Source organism: Ambystoma mexicanum, chromosome 5p (assembly GCF_040938575.1).
Source record: "Ambystoma mexicanum isolate Mex_15411 chromosome 5p, UKY_AmexF1_1, whole genome shotgun sequence".
Taxonomy (NCBI): Eukaryota; Metazoa; Chordata; class Amphibia; order Caudata; family Ambystomatidae; genus Ambystoma; species Ambystoma mexicanum.
Window position 1 is genome coordinate 832,747,826 of NC_090930.1, and position 17,453 is coordinate 832,765,278.

At 49.3% G+C, this 17,453-nt stretch overlaps 1 protein-coding gene across 2 annotated transcripts in view; it reads left to right on the plus strand.

Moving 5' to 3' along the window:
• Window positions 1–17,453, plus strand: part of SEPTIN7 (septin 7) — a 704,343-nt gene that overhangs the window by 499,061 nt on the left and 187,829 nt on the right. The window contains exon 10 of one of the 2 annotated variants that reach the window (XM_069613251.1): window positions 8,532–8,552. The exons of the other annotated variant lie outside the window; for it this stretch is intronic. Within the exon in view, the coding sequence (XP_069469352.1) occupies window positions 8,532–8,552 (21 nt within the window). The remainder of the gene's footprint in view (window positions 1–8,531; window positions 8,553–17,453) is intronic. 2 annotated transcript variants of the gene reach the window in all.

Below are 17,453 nucleotides of genomic sequence, written 5' to 3' on the forward strand. Positions count from 1 at the left end.
AGGACGACCGGAACTTTAGGGACGCTTCGCTACAATAAGGCCTTCACTAAAAGAAGTAAACAATGGGTGATCAAACCAGTGTTTGAGGATATGCAATATGAGTTTATTGAGAGACTTATCGTAGATGTCCTCGATAGGCACATACATGGAGTGGTGAACGAACCTATGCAGGGGACAACTGCATTGCCACCCAACATTGCCTCTGTTCCATGTCCACCTAAAGCAGAGCTCATTGAGAAATACACATCACGGTTTAAATGATTGTAATTCGATTGTCTGTTCTCTCGAGTCTCCTCATGTTGCAGGCCCATTGCAATTAAACCAAACAGTAATATAAATCATTTTTACAAAAATTATACAATGTTTCCGTATTACAAACACATGGCCGACCCATAGGGACAATAAAAAAAAAGGCACGCAGACAAGATGCCCTTACACTAACTGGAGCTAACTAGAAATGTGTGCTCGCTCAAAGTGAAGGTCAGCTGCTTTGATGTTTTGCTCGGGTGGCGGAACGGCCCACGACCCAATATAAGGTTCTATTGTGATTTGACCTTGACAGGCCGGGACCATCCTGAAAGACTAAGAAAAGATAATGAATAAAATTTCAGAAACGAAACGATGAGCCACGTTCATTAGAAGAAGTAACGTCCGCAAAGAAGGAGTGGTGTTTCGGGTCTGCCCTACACAGAGACACAATGGAAAATGCAAATATAATGTAAGTAACTTTTGATGAGTTTATACCGCAATTTCATTACTATACAGTGGCTTTAAAGACGGGTTCAGTTGTACTTGTTCGTTCTATGTGGCATAGTGTTTTCTACCGCGCACTATCTGGAGGAGAAACATCTGCTTTTACTGAAGCACCTCAAAACCTTCCTCTTTGCTTCTGCTTTCTCTCTCCCTCTCCCCTGCTACAACTGGTCCACTGTCTGCGACCTCGGTCCTGGGCCCTTCCACTCTCCACCTGCACTGCCTCCCTGTCAACCCCTGCACTGGGGGACTGTCTCAGTATCCTACAGCCCCCCCTTCCCAGCACTTGTTCTGCACTTACCTTGCACTTGCCACCAGCTGGACCTATTTATTTATTATTTTATGCTACTTACCTTGTACTCCACTCCCCCCCCCTCCATGCCTCGCCACGCCTTTAAACACTTGTGTACACCCAGTAGCGCTGTCCTCGCTATGAAATGAATAATTTTAATAAGGATCTGATGGTGAGACTAATTTCATTTTTTATGTTTTTAGGTACATCATTCACTACTGTCTGTGTCACGAGTACCAGACACCGGCGGACGGCTTCTACAGCCGCCAGTTGCTTCTCCGCGTGAACAACGTTACCACCCTGACCATTTTATGGGACGATCGCCAAGTACAAGTATGCCCTTACGCGGTACTAACGGTTAGATGCAACATACCTACCGTTGTGGTGGCCTAGTGCCTCTTGCCGTTTGCTTTTAAACCACGGTTTCACATTCCGAATTGTGGTGCTGTATTGTGAGATGCTCTAAGACCCTGTGTACAGCAAAGGACCATCGCGTTCCTCAATACGAACTTTTTGGAACATGAGCAAATAAAAATGCAAATCGCTGAATATTCTCTAAACATTTGATGTCAAATAAATGTACTTTACCACATTCACAATCTTGCGGTTTGATTTCAAAGTACAGTTTCATATTCCGAATTGTGGTGCGCTGTATTGTGAGCTGATCTGTGTTGATTTCCGGGGTCTGTGTGGAGTCGCGTAGAAGACGCCTGGGCGCGTTTGCCTACGCAGCTCAGTCACGTCACGGATAGAGGCGGGGAATATGAATGTTTTGATAAAGTCTGTTTCAGGGGCGGGGGATTTGATTTAGTGCCGCAAAGGCAGGTGAGCCAGGTCGATGCGGCGGAATGATAGGATTATCACAAAATGGAGGCTGATTTCGAGTGCGATAATGGGCGAAAAGTCGGGTAAGGTCCATAGGAAAGTTTCCTACGATCTACCGATTTATGCTTACAAACACATGGCCGACCCGTAGGGACAATAAAAAAAAAGTCCCGGAACTCTCCTTTAATTGGCTCACCCGAGTGTTTTCAGATTAAAAACCGGACCATCTCTTTATCTAGCCTGTGGCTACATTTGTGATTAAATCCACATGTCCTCTGTTGGTAAATCATGTAAAAGAATATGCTCCTGTGTGAGGAAGGAATGTGTTTATGCCCTGCAATTGCAACATTTTAAGGTGCGAGTGAAAAATGCTGCTGCAAATTAATGGATTGGCAACATTGTACCTCTCATGGCAGACATTTCCTACCACTGGAGCTCTCCAGAACTGTAACAGTGGTTGCTTGATTGTTTCTTGCATAGTTGAAGTTTGCCTGGTCTGTGCCTTTGCTCTTGGAAGGCTGGATTCTGATTTCTGAAAGACAGTCGCTACAGAGTCCCCAGCTTTGGGATTTCGAGAGCATGATTTCCTTTAACCCTTATGGTCTCCATTTCCCAGGTGTAGGGGCTATGGCCCGTACATGGGCCCCCACCCATAATCTGTGCCAAGGACTGTCCTCTGCCCGGAGACTGGGATTATGTGGGGTGACCAAGGGATTTCTCTCCTAACCCATTATCCCCCCCCCACCTTGGGAAGGCACCCAAACCCTTTGTCACCTCACTTGAAGTCCTCATAGCAAGGCAGAGAACGTTGGCATGACTCTTGGGGAAATGCGCCCTTCTTCAGAGGTTTGTGAGCAGGAGCCTGCACTGTATTTCCTTCTGTTCTTGAAACTCCCCTTCTCCAATTGTAATGAAGGCCTGGCCGATGTGATATTGGTCTGCTGGTGTACGATGGGCTCCTGATGCTCTCATCTGCTCAATCTTTGCTTTACTTTCACCTTACACAGGGGCTGACATGCTCTGGGTGATTGTGATTTTTATGTCCCACGTGTTTCAGTAATGGCTGCATGCAGAACATTGAGCGATTGTGCTCATGGGCAAGCCTGCTGGTCTGACTTCAGGCGTCGATTCTTCCGCAACCTTCATGTAGGCATTACTATAGCTTCTGAATATTGAGCAGAATGCCACACTCATCATGTATGGACATAACATCACGCAGGTCCAGCCATGAACCCTGCGATGGAGGGTCTCTGCAGAATTCCGGATATACAGTCTCTAGACGGCACAATTCTCCAGGTTGTAGTCTTGGTAGTCTGGATACTCTAGCGTGCAGGGATCCCTTCAACCTTGTGACCAAAACATAGAGCATCAGGTGCCTTCCTCAGTCTGGAGGTACGTCAATACGGATGATTGAGAACCTTGGTGGCAGGGAGCAAGTGTATGCCCTAAACGTAATCAGTATCTCCTGTGAACCTCAAAGTTAACATATGTTCATCATGGTAAAGGGATTGGTCGCATGAAGCAAGAAAGCTTTGACAATGCACCATTTCCAGGGATATGTGGGAAGTTAAGATAAATTATGAGATGTTAGATTAATGACATCCAAGAAACATGCATATGCTTCTATGTGATCATCTTTATATGAAATAAACGTTTCTATTCTATTTTTGGTAGAACATTAATTTCCCGGTTTGGGGGCATGCACAGAGATTTGTAAAATCCTTTGCGCCTGCGTAACTTGATTGATTATGTTCCCAGCCAAAAGTTGAATCAAAAGCATGGGGGTTTTAAAGTTTGCTCGTTTTTAATGTCCTTTTTGACTTTGCAAGCAGGGCTTCCCCAACCAGCAAACCCAGGAAAGTTAAATGTATCTTGGAGTTAAAATAGTCCATGCAAACAAGTTGATCTGCAAAACGGTTCTATATAGCCAGGAGTAGTACGAAATTGAATTCTTATCAATGTGGTAGTGGCTGAAACTACTGGTTGGTAATTCAGTCGAAGGCCAATCCCTTCTCTTTGGAATCAGGAAATCAAGAATTTGTTTTTAATCTTTTTTTTGTTCTTTAATTTGAAACACATGTTTTAGTTTGTTGAAATGGCCCTCCAACCAATTTAATTATGACTCCTTCCCCCCCAGAGTAAATGACAATCGAAAGCTTAACCGTGATGCGAGAAGCTTGCAGTCCCTGCCAGCGTGCCCTTTGGATACCACTAAACTATTTGTCTTGGATGTGATTATATGTTCAGAGCCGCTAGGGTCAGAGGAGGAGCTATTCCCCGTTCTCCTAGAACCATGGGGGCAGGAGTGTCACTTTGCCCTTGTGGCGATTCTGAAAGTTTTTGCCTGGGGTGACCGAAAAGGAAAAAAACGGATTGAGTGCCCTGATCCTCTAAATCACTGGGTGAGACGGCGCTTCTGGCTCGTCTTACTGGATGCATGTCTGGTGTAGTGTTGGCATGCTTCTTGCAAGATTAGGAAGTGCTGCTCACTTCAATGTGGGAAAGCTGCCTCAATGCCCTCCCCCACACCCAGACTTCCTTGGCGGGTGGGGGCGGCAGGCTAAATCTGTTTGGGGGGGGTGGGACTTGGGGATCCTAAAGCAGAATTCTGCAAAGGCTACTGAGCCGGTTAGGCGACGCCTGTTGCAGTGCTGTGTATACATGGCTTTTTTCAATTCCCTCTGTAAAATGTGGTGTTTCGACCTTTGGCTGGGGTTCTGTTCGCCGTCTTTCTCTCCAAGATCTCTGCTACGGGCATCTCCCTGCCTTGAACCGGATCACGTTCAGAAGCATGAAGCATGACATTTAGGCGAGTGCTGAACTAGGTTACAACTCCTGCCCTTGCATCCCTCTGCCTTCTCTTTAGTATGTCATTATTTCACTGACGTCCTCAGTGCTTTGAAGGGACATGCATGAGCGCTATATACAAAAAAGTTCAATAAAATTGGAGAAGATGGGTGAAATATGTAGCTTGTAACCAGTGAGTGAAATTTGCAACTTAAATTGGGCTTGGAATTCCAACATAGAAAAATGTGGGCAAGTTCAGTTTGGTGCTTTATGGTGCATTTTGGTTACTGGGTGTGAACTTGAAATTGGGGCTTAAAGACTGCTACTCCCTTGTGCAACATGAAATCTAAACCTGTTCACGTGTGGTTTCTGCTCGTTTCTAGACATGCATATATCTCCCCTAGGTTTGAGCCCCCACGCCCTTCTCTGCCTGTTCAGGCTACCCATGACCACAATGACTTAGCCAGACTCGCATCTGAAGTGCAACACAAAAAGTACGAACTTTTGTTTTGTGGGACTGGTGTGAAGCGCTGCAGTGCCAGCTGAGATTTCTGTCCGTTTCTGCTCAGGCACAGGAAATTGACGTCAAGCTTCTGCGTTATCTTTCCAGTGGTATTTAAGATCCGGAAACACAAATTCCAGCTGTCAGAGAATTTTAATTGATTGTCAACACATGAGCCCAGCCATGGAATTGAACTCTGTCCCGGAAAATATACAGACACTGAACATCTGTGTGCTCAGCTGTAAACTGTAATATATAAAGACCCACCAGATCAGGAAGTTGCAAGGAATGTGCGAGCCCGATTCTCTAGCACAAGAGCTCCATACTTTTTATTTAAAGTAAAAAAAACTGTGGACGTTTGAATGGTGGATTAGAAAGATGCAGCGAAGGGCGATAAACATGTTCATTTGTAAATATTAATGAGCATATGGCCGTATTTATGGACACTAAATGGCAAGGGCTGAACCAAACATCAGTGAATGTATGGCTTTTAGGCAGGGTGTGCCCAGTCGCCGGTCCCTACTGTGCCATGAGTGAGGATGAAGCATGTCTGGAGGCTTGCCTGTGGCTTCATACAGAAGGTACCTAGTACCTCTGGCTGTTAACTGCCCCTTTTGGGGTGGAAGCAACCACGATTTTCACGTTTGTTTTCCCTTCGGTAATGGCACAGCAGGATGGAACGCAATAGTTTGCATAGCTGTCCAGAGTTCCTGACAGTGGTTATGATACAGATATTTTCCATCTATCCGTCAGTGCTGCAATGCCCCCTTAAGCTGCCCATCACGACAGACTATATGGGTAACCTAATGACATAGGAATACAGTTCAATCATTTTTTTTGTAATGCTTTCTCTTACACGTTACTTCCCGAGCAGATAATGTGCAACATTATAACCATGGAGAACGCCAATAAACTGCAATTCCCTAGAAAGTAGTTTTTTTTTTTTGTAGTTTGAACTTAAACTTGTTCTACTGTCATGTCTTGGGCAGCCTATCCCTCGTTTCTTCAGGCCATATCCGACTGCCACTAGCCCGTGACTTCCTCTTTCTAAGTTCATTCAATCATGTTGCAAACAACATATTGCCTATTGTTTCTAGATCCCAAAATGGCCGATATCTAACAGTGTGTTGATGGAGACGACTTTTATTTGACCTGCACAATGAAAAATGTGCCTCGGAAGTGTTTGTTGTACGGTGGGATACGGATCTACTTTAGCAACTTTTTTCTGATGAGGAATCTGTCAATCGAGCCTTCACTCGCCAATTGGTTGAAGCCTGTAAGGTTTGCCACAGAGTATTGAAGGTGTCCGGTCAAAGGTTTGAAACCAAAAGGATCGAATGCAATAGGGTCGAGAATTGATATTTTATTTCTATCGCGCTCATACACAAGTGATTCAGAGCGCAACAAGGCAAGGGAGGGTAACAGGGGAGAACAAAACAACGATCTTACTAGGCCCAGTGACATTGAGAAAGTGCATGGGGGGAGGGAAAAGTGCAAGGAAGGGGGGAGAAGTGGAAAGTGTGGAGCAAAAGGAGAACAGAATAAATAATTATAAATGATAAAAGCAACAAAAGTGGTAGTGCAGCCCGCAAGTGCAGAGTTTAAGGCAGCAGACGGGGTAGGTCGGATAAGTGCACGAAGAAAAAAAAAGGGGGGGGCTGTATGGTTACAGATACAGACCCCAGTGCAAGGGGCGGCCCGGAGGCAGTGCGGGAGGGTTGCAGGGGCCCGGAGGACAGGTGGTGGCCAGGTGCATGGTGCCAGAGGAACAGATCAGCAGGGGACAGGGGGGTGAATGCAGAAGCAAAGAGGAAGATCTTGAGGTGCTTCCGGAACCGGAGATGGTTCTCCTCAAGTTTTAGGGATGCTGTTCCAGAGGGAGGCCCCAGCCAGATCTACCCACAGCTAGTTTCTTAGAAAAACCAACTGACCCTGAGGGAGTTAGAGGAGCGAAGAGCTTGAAAAGGGAGGTATTTGCAGAGGGACAGCTGAATGTATTTTGTACCCAGGCCCCAGAAAGCCTTGTGGACAATGCAGATGGTTTTGAATTTATTCCTTGCATCCACAGAGAGCCAGTGGAGAGATTTCAGAGCTGGAGAGATATGATCCCAGAGCTTGAGGCCAAGGACAAGTTTCCAGTCCTGTTCTGGATTGGCTAAAAACCTTAGTCACCAACTCCTTCATATTATTGTCACACAAATGGCTTTTATTTAATTACTTTTTTTCCTCACACAGCTCTCCCTCCATCCCACCTCCACCAAGCCACCCCAAACTCGGTGGTGACACATTGTCGTTTTTGAAATTCTGTAACAAACTTTAAAAAATCCATTCTTTGTAGATGAGCATGGATATTTTGACTACATGTTAAGAATTTTTTGTTTGACAGTCAGTGACCGTATGATCAGTTATGCAACATTTGGGTTGATTGCTTATGCCACACAGTGCAAAGGATAGCATTCGTTTAATTCTTAGCCATGGCTCAAATATCTGAGGGAAAGTTGTCAGTGATGTTTTCCTAAGAAGCATCCTTCTATTTGGGCAGCAGCCCCATACATGACGGATGCTGCTGCCCTGTCTGCACTCAGGCCAACACAATGACGTTTCACCTCTTTAGAGGAGTTGGACCAGCGCTGGAGTCAAGTACCAATTGAGTGGGATTTTGTCCATCATCACAAAGTATGTATCTGAGGCAACCTCAACTGTCAATATTGTTCTCTTTTCTACTTGTTGCTCTTTCACCACACCTTTCTCTCCTCCTAACATATTGGTCACTCTTCCGTTATTTTTCTCATGTCAAATATCTGGTTGTGGACAACGGGAAGAAAGATCAGCGAGTTAAGTGCTTGCCCAGACTGCACCCCGAAATACTTCTAAAATGTAATACCATTAAATCGAGTATTAACACCTAGAAGCAGGAGGAATCCGACATAAAGCGCTTATAAAAACCTACGATATTAGATATTGAATTTGTGTCAACTTTTCTGTTACACATTTTCAATATATCCAATTACCAAAGCATTTCCAGAAGAGCATTACATTAGCATCCCTTTTAACACGTTTTTTTTAATTTAACAAAACGCACAACTTAAGCATAGCAGCTTTTGTTATGAGGCATGTTTACCAACTAAGTTTACCAACAATATATGCATGAATAATAATGGAGCTGTTGCTTAATTATCTGCTTGACATTTCTTTTTGTACACATGAATGTACGCCTCCATCAGCTGCTTTAACCTAACCAGTACTTGATCCCTACCAGATGAAACTAAATTTGCAATGTATCATCATTTGCTTTTTTAATTGAATGTTGCATCACATGCTTTTGTTTTATGATTTATTTTAGCATGCTGAGTGTATATTTTTGTTTTTTAGATATGACACTGTTGAAGGCATGTAAGTTGTCTTTTCAATTATTTTAAAGACTTCTACAGGAACATATAACTATATTGGCCTTTACATGTTTTTTTAATTCATTAATGCATGCTTATAAAAAAACTCCTGCCTGTTTAGTTCTTTCACTTTGCAATTAATTGGCACATATTTTAGAAGACAAATGTTCTGATTTAATGTAGCGTTGTAAACTGTTGCTGACTTTTGCACTTCTGAACCCTTTTAAATTGTGTGGATCTGACCCACAATGATAATCACTTCTGGCTTTAGCCAGAACAGATTACCAATATAGAGTAGAGGCAAGTGTGTGGGGTGCTGATTTACAGGTCTCGATTGGTTCAGGCCATCATCCAGTGCTTTGTTTGCAGAAGCATTTGCAACTTTCATTGGTGGTGCTGTGCATATCCTTTTAAAAATAGTCTGTCCTGACGATTAGTCGTTTTGGGGTCATACTAAGTGGGCCACTGCTCATGCAATGTGACACAAGTGAACCATGGCTCTAGCACTCAGGTTGGTTCTCAAAGATTCTCTTTCTCTTACCCACTGCCTGTTAGCAGGCTTTCTCCAGCATGGGGTCTGGCATGGATTCACATGCTCATGAATATTCCCCGTCGTCAGGCTGGGAATCCTCGGTAAAGAAAAAACCAGTATCAGTTTCGTTTCTGATCTGTCTTTCGTAGCAATAACCAATCACTGGTCTCTGCGTCATACTGACCACAGCCAATGACTGCCCTCTACCTAAGCACCGCCTCTGGCAGCCATCTTCAGATTTTTACCGCACGTTCATGTGTTGGGATCCTCGTGCTATTGCTCTCGAGCGTTAGTGCTATTTTTTCACGTTTTTTTCTCAAAAACTTCGTTTTTTCGGTCAAAAGAGCCTCAAGCTCCACCGACTCACTATCCGATCAACGGGGACCCGTGTCGGATTCGTCTGCGCCCCTCAAGGGTGAAGATTCGTCGAGCTACGCTTTTGGAGGACTCCAGAAGTTTCTCAGGCCCGGTCATGGCCCAGGAGAAGGGAAGCTCGACGCCCGGAAAGCTGTTCAGGGTCTGCCCTGGATGCCAGCTGCAGAACGTCTTCAAGGAGGACGAACACTCCTTTTGTCTCTACTGCCTACATGAGGACAAGACGCACGTGGAGAAGGACTGTGCGTTTTGCGGCAACATGTCGGAGCGGACCATGAAGGACCGCCATCAACGTCTCGCCAACTGGCTAGAAGGGAAGAGCCCGTCCGGCGAGAAGAAGAAGAAGAAATCTGAGCGGTCTTCTAAGTCCTTTGAGGACGCCCCGGCGACGGGGGTCCAACATAAGGCCAAGCACCGCGAGTCCGCTGGCACCGGGAGCGCCGAACGGTCGGGCTCTACGGTCGCCAGGCAGGGCGCACCCTCCCCGGCACCATCAACCACGAGCCAACGCTCTGGGTCGGGTAAGAGGAAGGCCGAGCACCCGGCGAAGCTCCTGGAGAGGCCCCGGTCGAGCTCGAAGGCCCCATCGGAGGGGGAGCGAGGCGGTGTCCCCCCCCTCAAGGATAAGGCGGTGAGCGCACCTAAGGTGGTGAAGGCCTTAATCCATCCGGCCAAGCCCTCTATCGAAACTGTCGCGGCGGCCCTGGCTCAGCCTGGGCAGGCTACACCAGTGGTGGCGACCTCGGGGCTCAGAGTCTCCCTGCCACCTCGGAGGGAGTCATCTTTTGTGCCCATCGATAGGACCCCCGTGAAATCCCCCGTGGGGAAGAAAAAGGGGGGGCAGGGCGTCGTCGTAGATTCGGCCTCAACCTCGGAGGAGGAGCTGATCGAGGTCTTAAGCCACGGCCTCGGCGTGGAAGAAGACCGACCCGTCGGGATGGATCCCGACGCAGGTGACGACGACATCGTCGAGGGTACCGACGGGGTCCCTGATCGCCCGTCGGATTCCCCTCTGCCAGCGCCGCGAGACAACTCGGCGGCCATTTTGTTGGCTATACAGTCCTTATGCTCAGAGATAAGGACGAGACTACCGTTGCCGACGGAACCTCTCCCGTCGGGGGACCCAGAACCGGGACCTTCTGGTGTTCCCCCTACCAAGAAAAGAAGGATCCACCCTCCTCCTCCTTTTCAGCCGTCGCGCCCCTTCCAGCCCTCCTCCCCGTCCACCCGAGGGGATGATACGGGGACTGACACGGCAGCGACGGGTACGGACGACGAGGTATACGACGAGGATGTACCGTCGTCGCCTCCCACCAGGGCTTCTCCGCCCGACGAGATTGGATCGTTCCACTCCATGATCTCCAGGGCATCCGAGCTTTTTCAACTCTGCCCTGAGGAGAAGGAAGGTTTCCTTTATCAGCGGCGCGAGGCCAAGAGGAAGACGGTCCTCTCAGTGCCTCTATTGGACGACATTTGGGATGAGGGCCTCACCCTCCTCAAGAACCCTTCCACGACACCAGCTAGAAGAGACCGGTACGAGAAGAAGTACCGGGTCCCGGACACGGCCCCCCTGTGCCTCCGGGCGCAGCCTACCCCGGACTCCGTCGTCTCCGCGGCGGCCAGGAAGAAAGCGGGGGGGGGGTGCGGCCTCCACATCGACTTCCCCACCGGACGGTGAGGGAAAGAAATTGGACGCTATGGGACGCAGAGTCATCTCGTCGGCAGCGACGACGATTAAAGCGGCCAACGCCTTGGCTATCGTGGCCCGCTACGACAGGGAGCTCTGGTACAAACTGGCTCCCCTGCTGGACTTCCTGCCGGACGACAAGAGGACAGAGGCCCTGGAGATCCTGCAGGAAGGTGAGGTGGCTTCGGACCACGCCATTACCGTTGCGACGGACATCGCCGACACTGGGTTCCGCCAGTTGGGCAACGGCGTTTGCCTTAGGCGGCGTGGATGGCTCAAGGCTACGGACTTCCGCCAAGACGTTCAGACCATAGTCCTGGACATGCCCTTCGATGGGAACAACCTGTTTGGCAAAACAGTGGACGATTCCCTTCAGGCCATTAAAGCGGACACTGAGACGGCCCGGGCCCTGGGAGTTCTGCAGCAACGACGGACGCCCTTTCGGAGCAGCGGAGGCAAGGGCGCCTCCAAAGGTTCCGGCGGCGGTTTCTCCACCTACCGTCAAGCGGCCCGCTCGTCGTCTCAGGAGGCCTACAGAGGACGAGGCAAGTCTGGCGGACTCCGCCGTCGTCGCCAAGGAGGTCGAGGCGGCAAAGCCTCGTCCAAGCAGGATTGAACCGACCGTGGGGTCGGGCCCCCACCGAAGCACCCCGGTGGGAGGCCGGCTGGCGAGCTTCGTCAGCGTGTGGGAGTCCATCTCCACCGACCGTTGGGTGCTGGACGCCTTGGCCCGGGGCCACGCGCTCGAGTTTCAAAGGAGGTGTCCACGCGTCCCCCCCGTGGCCAGGAAAGAACTTCACGTCCCTCAACTTCTCCTGGAGGTAAAGGCGATGCTCAGGAAGGGCGCCATCGAACTCGTCCCAAAGAGGCTTCGGGGCTCCGGAGTGTACTCGAGATACTTCCTCGTGAAGAAGAAGACGGGGGGATGGCGCCCCATCCTGGACCTGCGACGTCTGAACAAGTTCATCAAGGCGCAAAAGTTTCGGATGGTCACCCTCCAGCACGTCCTGGGTCAGCTGGAGGAAGGAGACTTCCTGTCGTCGTTGGATTTGGAGGATGCCTACTTCCATATTCCCATCCTAAAAGGGCACCGAAAATTCCTCAGGTTTGTGGTCCAAGGGCGTCATTACCAGTTCAAAGCCCTCCCCTTCGGTCTACGGTCGGCACCCAGGGTGTTCACCAAGTGCCTCGCACCGGTGGCGGCGCAGCTGCGCCGCGAGGGGATCCACGTCTACCCCTACCTGGACGACTGGCTCATCCGAGCCAAGACGAGGGAGCTCGCCGTGGTTCACACGGCAAGGACCGTCCAACTTCTCACGGACCTGGGATTCTCCGTGAACTACGCCAAATCCCACCTGGTACCCGCGCAAGACGCTCTGTTTCTGGGAGCGAGGCTCAACACAGTGTCCCTTCTGGCCTCCCCGTCGGAGGAGAGGACCAGGACCATCCTGGGCAAGGTGCAACGGATGTTGGTGGCCGACGCGGCCAAGGTGAGGTCCATCAAGTCCCTCCTCGGAATGATGTCTTCCTGCATCTACCTCATTCCCATGTGCAGGCTCCGGATGCGCCCGTTGCAGGAGTTCCTGGACGCGCGCTGGATCCAAACGACGGGCAGCTTCGAGGAAAGGATCACACTCGACGAGAGTTTCCGACGAGCGATCCGGTGGTGGGACACCCGCGCGCATTTGACGGCGGGCATGGACTTCCAGACCCCAGCCCACCAGGAGACAGTGACCACGGATGCCTCCCTGGAAGGGTGGGGAGCGCACACCGAAAATCTACACGCGAGAGGCCTTTGGCTCCCGACGGAGAAGTCCCTCCATATCAACGTCCTGGAGCTCCGTGCAGTGTTTTGGGCCCTCAGGTCCTTCCTTCTGTCCCTCAAGGGCAAGGTGGTGAGGATCTTCACCGACAACACCACCACCATGTTTTACATCAGAAAACAGGGCGGAACCAGGTCCCCAGCACTGTCCAAGGAGGCGCAGGACCTGTGGCATTGGGCAGTCGCCCAAGGGATGTTTCTGGTGCCGTTTCATCTGGCAGGGATAAAAAACACCATCGCCGACTCACTCAGCAGGGAGCTGCGCTCGTGCCACGAGTGGGAACTACGGCAGGATCTAGTGGATCGCCTCTTCCGACGGTGGGGCACTCCCCAGATCGACCTGTTCGCGACGGCTACGAACTCCAAGTGCTGGAGGTTCGCCAGCAGGTTTCCCCAGGCGAGGAGCATGGGCGATGCTTTCTCGTTCCCCTGGGAGGGCCTGTTCCTCTACGCGTTCCCTCTTTTGCCACTGCTAATCCGGCTCGTCAACCAGCTCAAGAGGTCACGGTGCAGGATGATCCTCGTCGCACCTGCGTGGCCGAGGGAGATATGGTTCCCGGACCTTCTGGATTTGTCAGCGTCCCCGCCAATCAAGCTGCCGGTGGACGCGGATCTGCTCTCCAGGGAAGGAGGCGCCATCCTCCACCAGGACCCGAAATCGCTGAACTTGCAGGCCTGGCTCCTGCAGCGCTAGAGTTTGGAGGATACGACATACCGGCCGACTGCAGAGAGGTTCTTGCAAAGGCCAGGGCGTCCTCGACTCTTAAGTGCTACGGACACAAATGGAAGAGGTTCTCTGTCTGGTGCCACGCACAGAAGATTAACCCTCTACGGATTACGGCTCCCCAAGTTCTGCCGTACCTGCTGACGCTGGCCAAAGCTGGACTGGCACACGCGTCCATCAAGATTCATCTGGCTGCGATCTCCCGATACACCAGGACCACGGGACGGACGTCCTTGTGGTCTCATCGTCTGGTGAAAGAGTTCATGAAGGGACTGTTCAGATCGTTCCCGCCGGTGAAGGCTCCGGCCCCGGCGTGGGAGCTCAACGTGGTGCTGACCAAGCTCATGGGACCTCCGTTCGAGCCTCTGCACTCGGCCCCGTTGAAGTTTCTGTCGTGGAAGACAGCGTTTCTTGTGGCCATCACCTCTGCACGACGGGTGGGAGAGATCCAGGCCCTTTCCTGCAAGGCCCCGTACTTGACTTTTCACGACACGAGGGTGGTGCTCAGGACGCACCCCTCCTTCATGCCCAAGGTACCGTTGGACTTCCATCTCAACGAACCCTTGGTGTTGCCTGTATTCTTCCCGTCGCCTTCGTCGCCGGCTGAGAGGACTTTGCACTCGCTGGATGTGGCTAGAGCGCTGAAGTTCTACGTGGACCGCACGAAGTGTTTTCGGAAGACGTCACAACTCTTTGTGAACTTTGGACCTGTCAATCAGGGGAAGGCTCTCTCGAAGGCTTCCATTTCCAGATGGCTCTCCGGCTGTATCATGTACTGTCATCGGTTGGCAAACCGACCGCTGCCCGGCCGTCCGAGAGCCCATTCCACCAGAGCGATCGCAGCTACCACGGCGTTCCTTTCTGGTGTGCCCCTGCTGGACATATGCAGGGCTGCTACGTGGAGGTCGACGCACACCTTCACGAAGTTCTACTGCGTCGATCGGGATTCCAGGGAGGAGTCCAGGGTCGGCCAAGCAGTGCTGCGCAACCTGTTCGCCTGAGGTGAGCCTGGTGAGGAGGTAAGATGCTTAATGTTGAGTTTGATGCAATGCTTAATGTTGAGCCTTTGCCACCTCCCGTGGTTGTGCATGTGTGTACTGCTATGTATTCTTTATTCATGAGCATGTGAATCCATGCCAGACCCCATGCTGGAGAAGGAACAAGTTACTTACCTGTAACTGTTGTTCTCCAGCATGGGTCTGGCATGGATTCACATGCGAACCCTCCCGCCTACCCCTCTGCGGCTCTTCACTTGGTCATACTGCCACTTCACGTGCTTCCAAATCTGAACATGGCTGCCAGAGGCGGTGCTTAGGTAGAGGGCAGTCATTGGCTGTGGTCAGTATGACGCAGAGACCAGTGATTGGTTATTGCTACGAAAGACAGATCAGAAACGAAACTGATACTGGTTTTTTCTTTACCGAGGATTCCCAGCCTGACGACAGGGAATATTCATGAGCATGTGAATCCATGCCAGACCCATGCTGGAGAACAACAGTTACAGGTAAGTAACTTGTTCCTTATCCTCTTCATACCAGTCATGTAGTCTAGCCCTCTTGGCATATGCCAAACAAGTCTTCAACAAATAAGACTGCCGGGTACCAGATGTCACTACCTTGCAAAAAACACACACTTAATTTCTGCCCAAGACTTTGAGCTTGTATCCTGGTACTTGTACCCTCCTGTTTAATGGTGCTGGCAGTGCTTTTATGTTGGGTGTCGTTGCTGCTCCACTGGCTCTCGCGAAAGCCGACCACAGTGGCTAAGCCAGACTCATCCTAGCTGAAGAAATACAACCACATCATCCCAAACCTTTAAGAATTAAACTGACTGTTCCCCACAACCCCCCAGGACTGCATTATCTTCAAGATTGCCTGCATCACTCCAAGGCATTGATGTTCAAGGCAACTGTTGCCCTGTCTGAAAAGCATGCAATCTGTGGAGGTTCAGCACAACACCCCAAGGCATGATGTTGCTGGGTTAGAATAACAAGAAATATAACTAACCGAACACTGGAAAACGGGTCTCCTGGATGGACTCAAATACCTTCCTCCCACTATCCCCCCCTCTCTCTCACTCTTGCTTTCTCTCGATATTCCTCTCTCTCTCTAGTCTTTGAACTATCTTGAACCACCCCCATCACATCTGCCGATGCATTCTCTGTTACATTTTCTCCTCTCTCTCATATATATACTTATTATTAGGCTTTTTATTGAGCACAGACCTAGCTTCTTCATGCAATGGAGCACTTTTAAATAGTTCATTATTTATTCAACAACAATACAAGTCTTGGCTATTACTTAACCCAGATATGGTTTGTGATTACTATATTATAAGGCATGGGGGAATATAACATAAGAAACAAGCCCACATACTTTTACCATTTGGTTTGTCACCTTACCTCTGTCAGAATGAATTGATTAATGGGATTTCATTCCTGGATACACCTGTTGGCACTTTCCTGAAATTATTGAATTACAAGAGTTCATGAGTGCTTGTTATCTTCTCGTGTTTTACTGTTACTTACTAAAGGTATGTACTTTACTTATTCCATACTTTTTAGAGCCTACGATGTGGTTGGCAATCTTACTGGAACCACCTGTATAGGCTGGGGCAGGATGAGGATAACAACTGTGGATTCTGATTAGGAGGGCTGGGCATGTCGCTTCAGTTGGTGCTCATGTTTTCAGCAAGATAAACCCTTCTCAGAAACCTTTGACACTTTCGGAGGAAGGGCTGATAGCTTATGACTAAGACCCTTGGTATTCCAAGAAGAAGAGCAGAGCAGGGGTGGGACGCATGTCTGTAGAAGAAGATATGCATTAGTTATGCAGCCACATGAGCAATTTCCCCGAACTAGGCTACAGGAATGAGTTTGCAAGAAATCCTTTGCACGAAGGAAGACCCGTGACACAGGGCGTGCAACCAGCTGCCAATGACTATGCAGATTTTTGTCTTGACCACATGCCGGCTATTGAATGCAATGTTAACCAAAATGTATACAAGTTGTATGAACTTCGAATGCTCAGCTCACTCCTGCGCAGTCCTTCTGAATGTGCAGGAAGTCATGCCCTTCCACGAAAAGCCTAGATTGAATAAATGGATGACTTGACTTACTTGATCTGAGTCTTATTGGTGGGGTCCCTTGTACCAGGTTGGGGTGAGCAAAATGTGTATCCTCACAGCGCCCCATCATATAATTGCAGGTCCATTTCATATTAGGTTGAGGTGACACAGCTGGAAATCTTCAGTCTGACCCCACACCTTGTATGCTGCCCAAGGTTGTGAGATGAGAACGATTTCGGGGCCACCCACGAACCAACAAATCTACACACAGGTGCCAGTTTCCAAGTGAGAGGGCACTGTTAAATTGAATAAAACTGACAGAATAAAATTAAGGATATCACATGCTCTAGCAGCTTATCATCCGTCAGCTGCAAATCATTAGCTGAAGCTTTTACAGGAGGAGAACACTGGCAATTGCTTTGGATGACCATAAATGAGGAGAGTTAAGCCCGGTTTGTATGCTTCTCATACTGAGCAACACTATTCACAATGCTTCAGGCGGGACTCCTCATACAATTTAGCTAGTTTATTTTTCAGCAACCCATTAGATCACTCTACAACTCCTGCAGACTGTGGGTGGTGAGGACAGTGTACATTCTCCAGCATTCGATCTTATAGATTCACATGCTGTGAATTTTCCCCGTCGTTTGGCTGGGAATCCTCAGTAACAAAAGAGCTGTTTCATTATATACTGAAAAC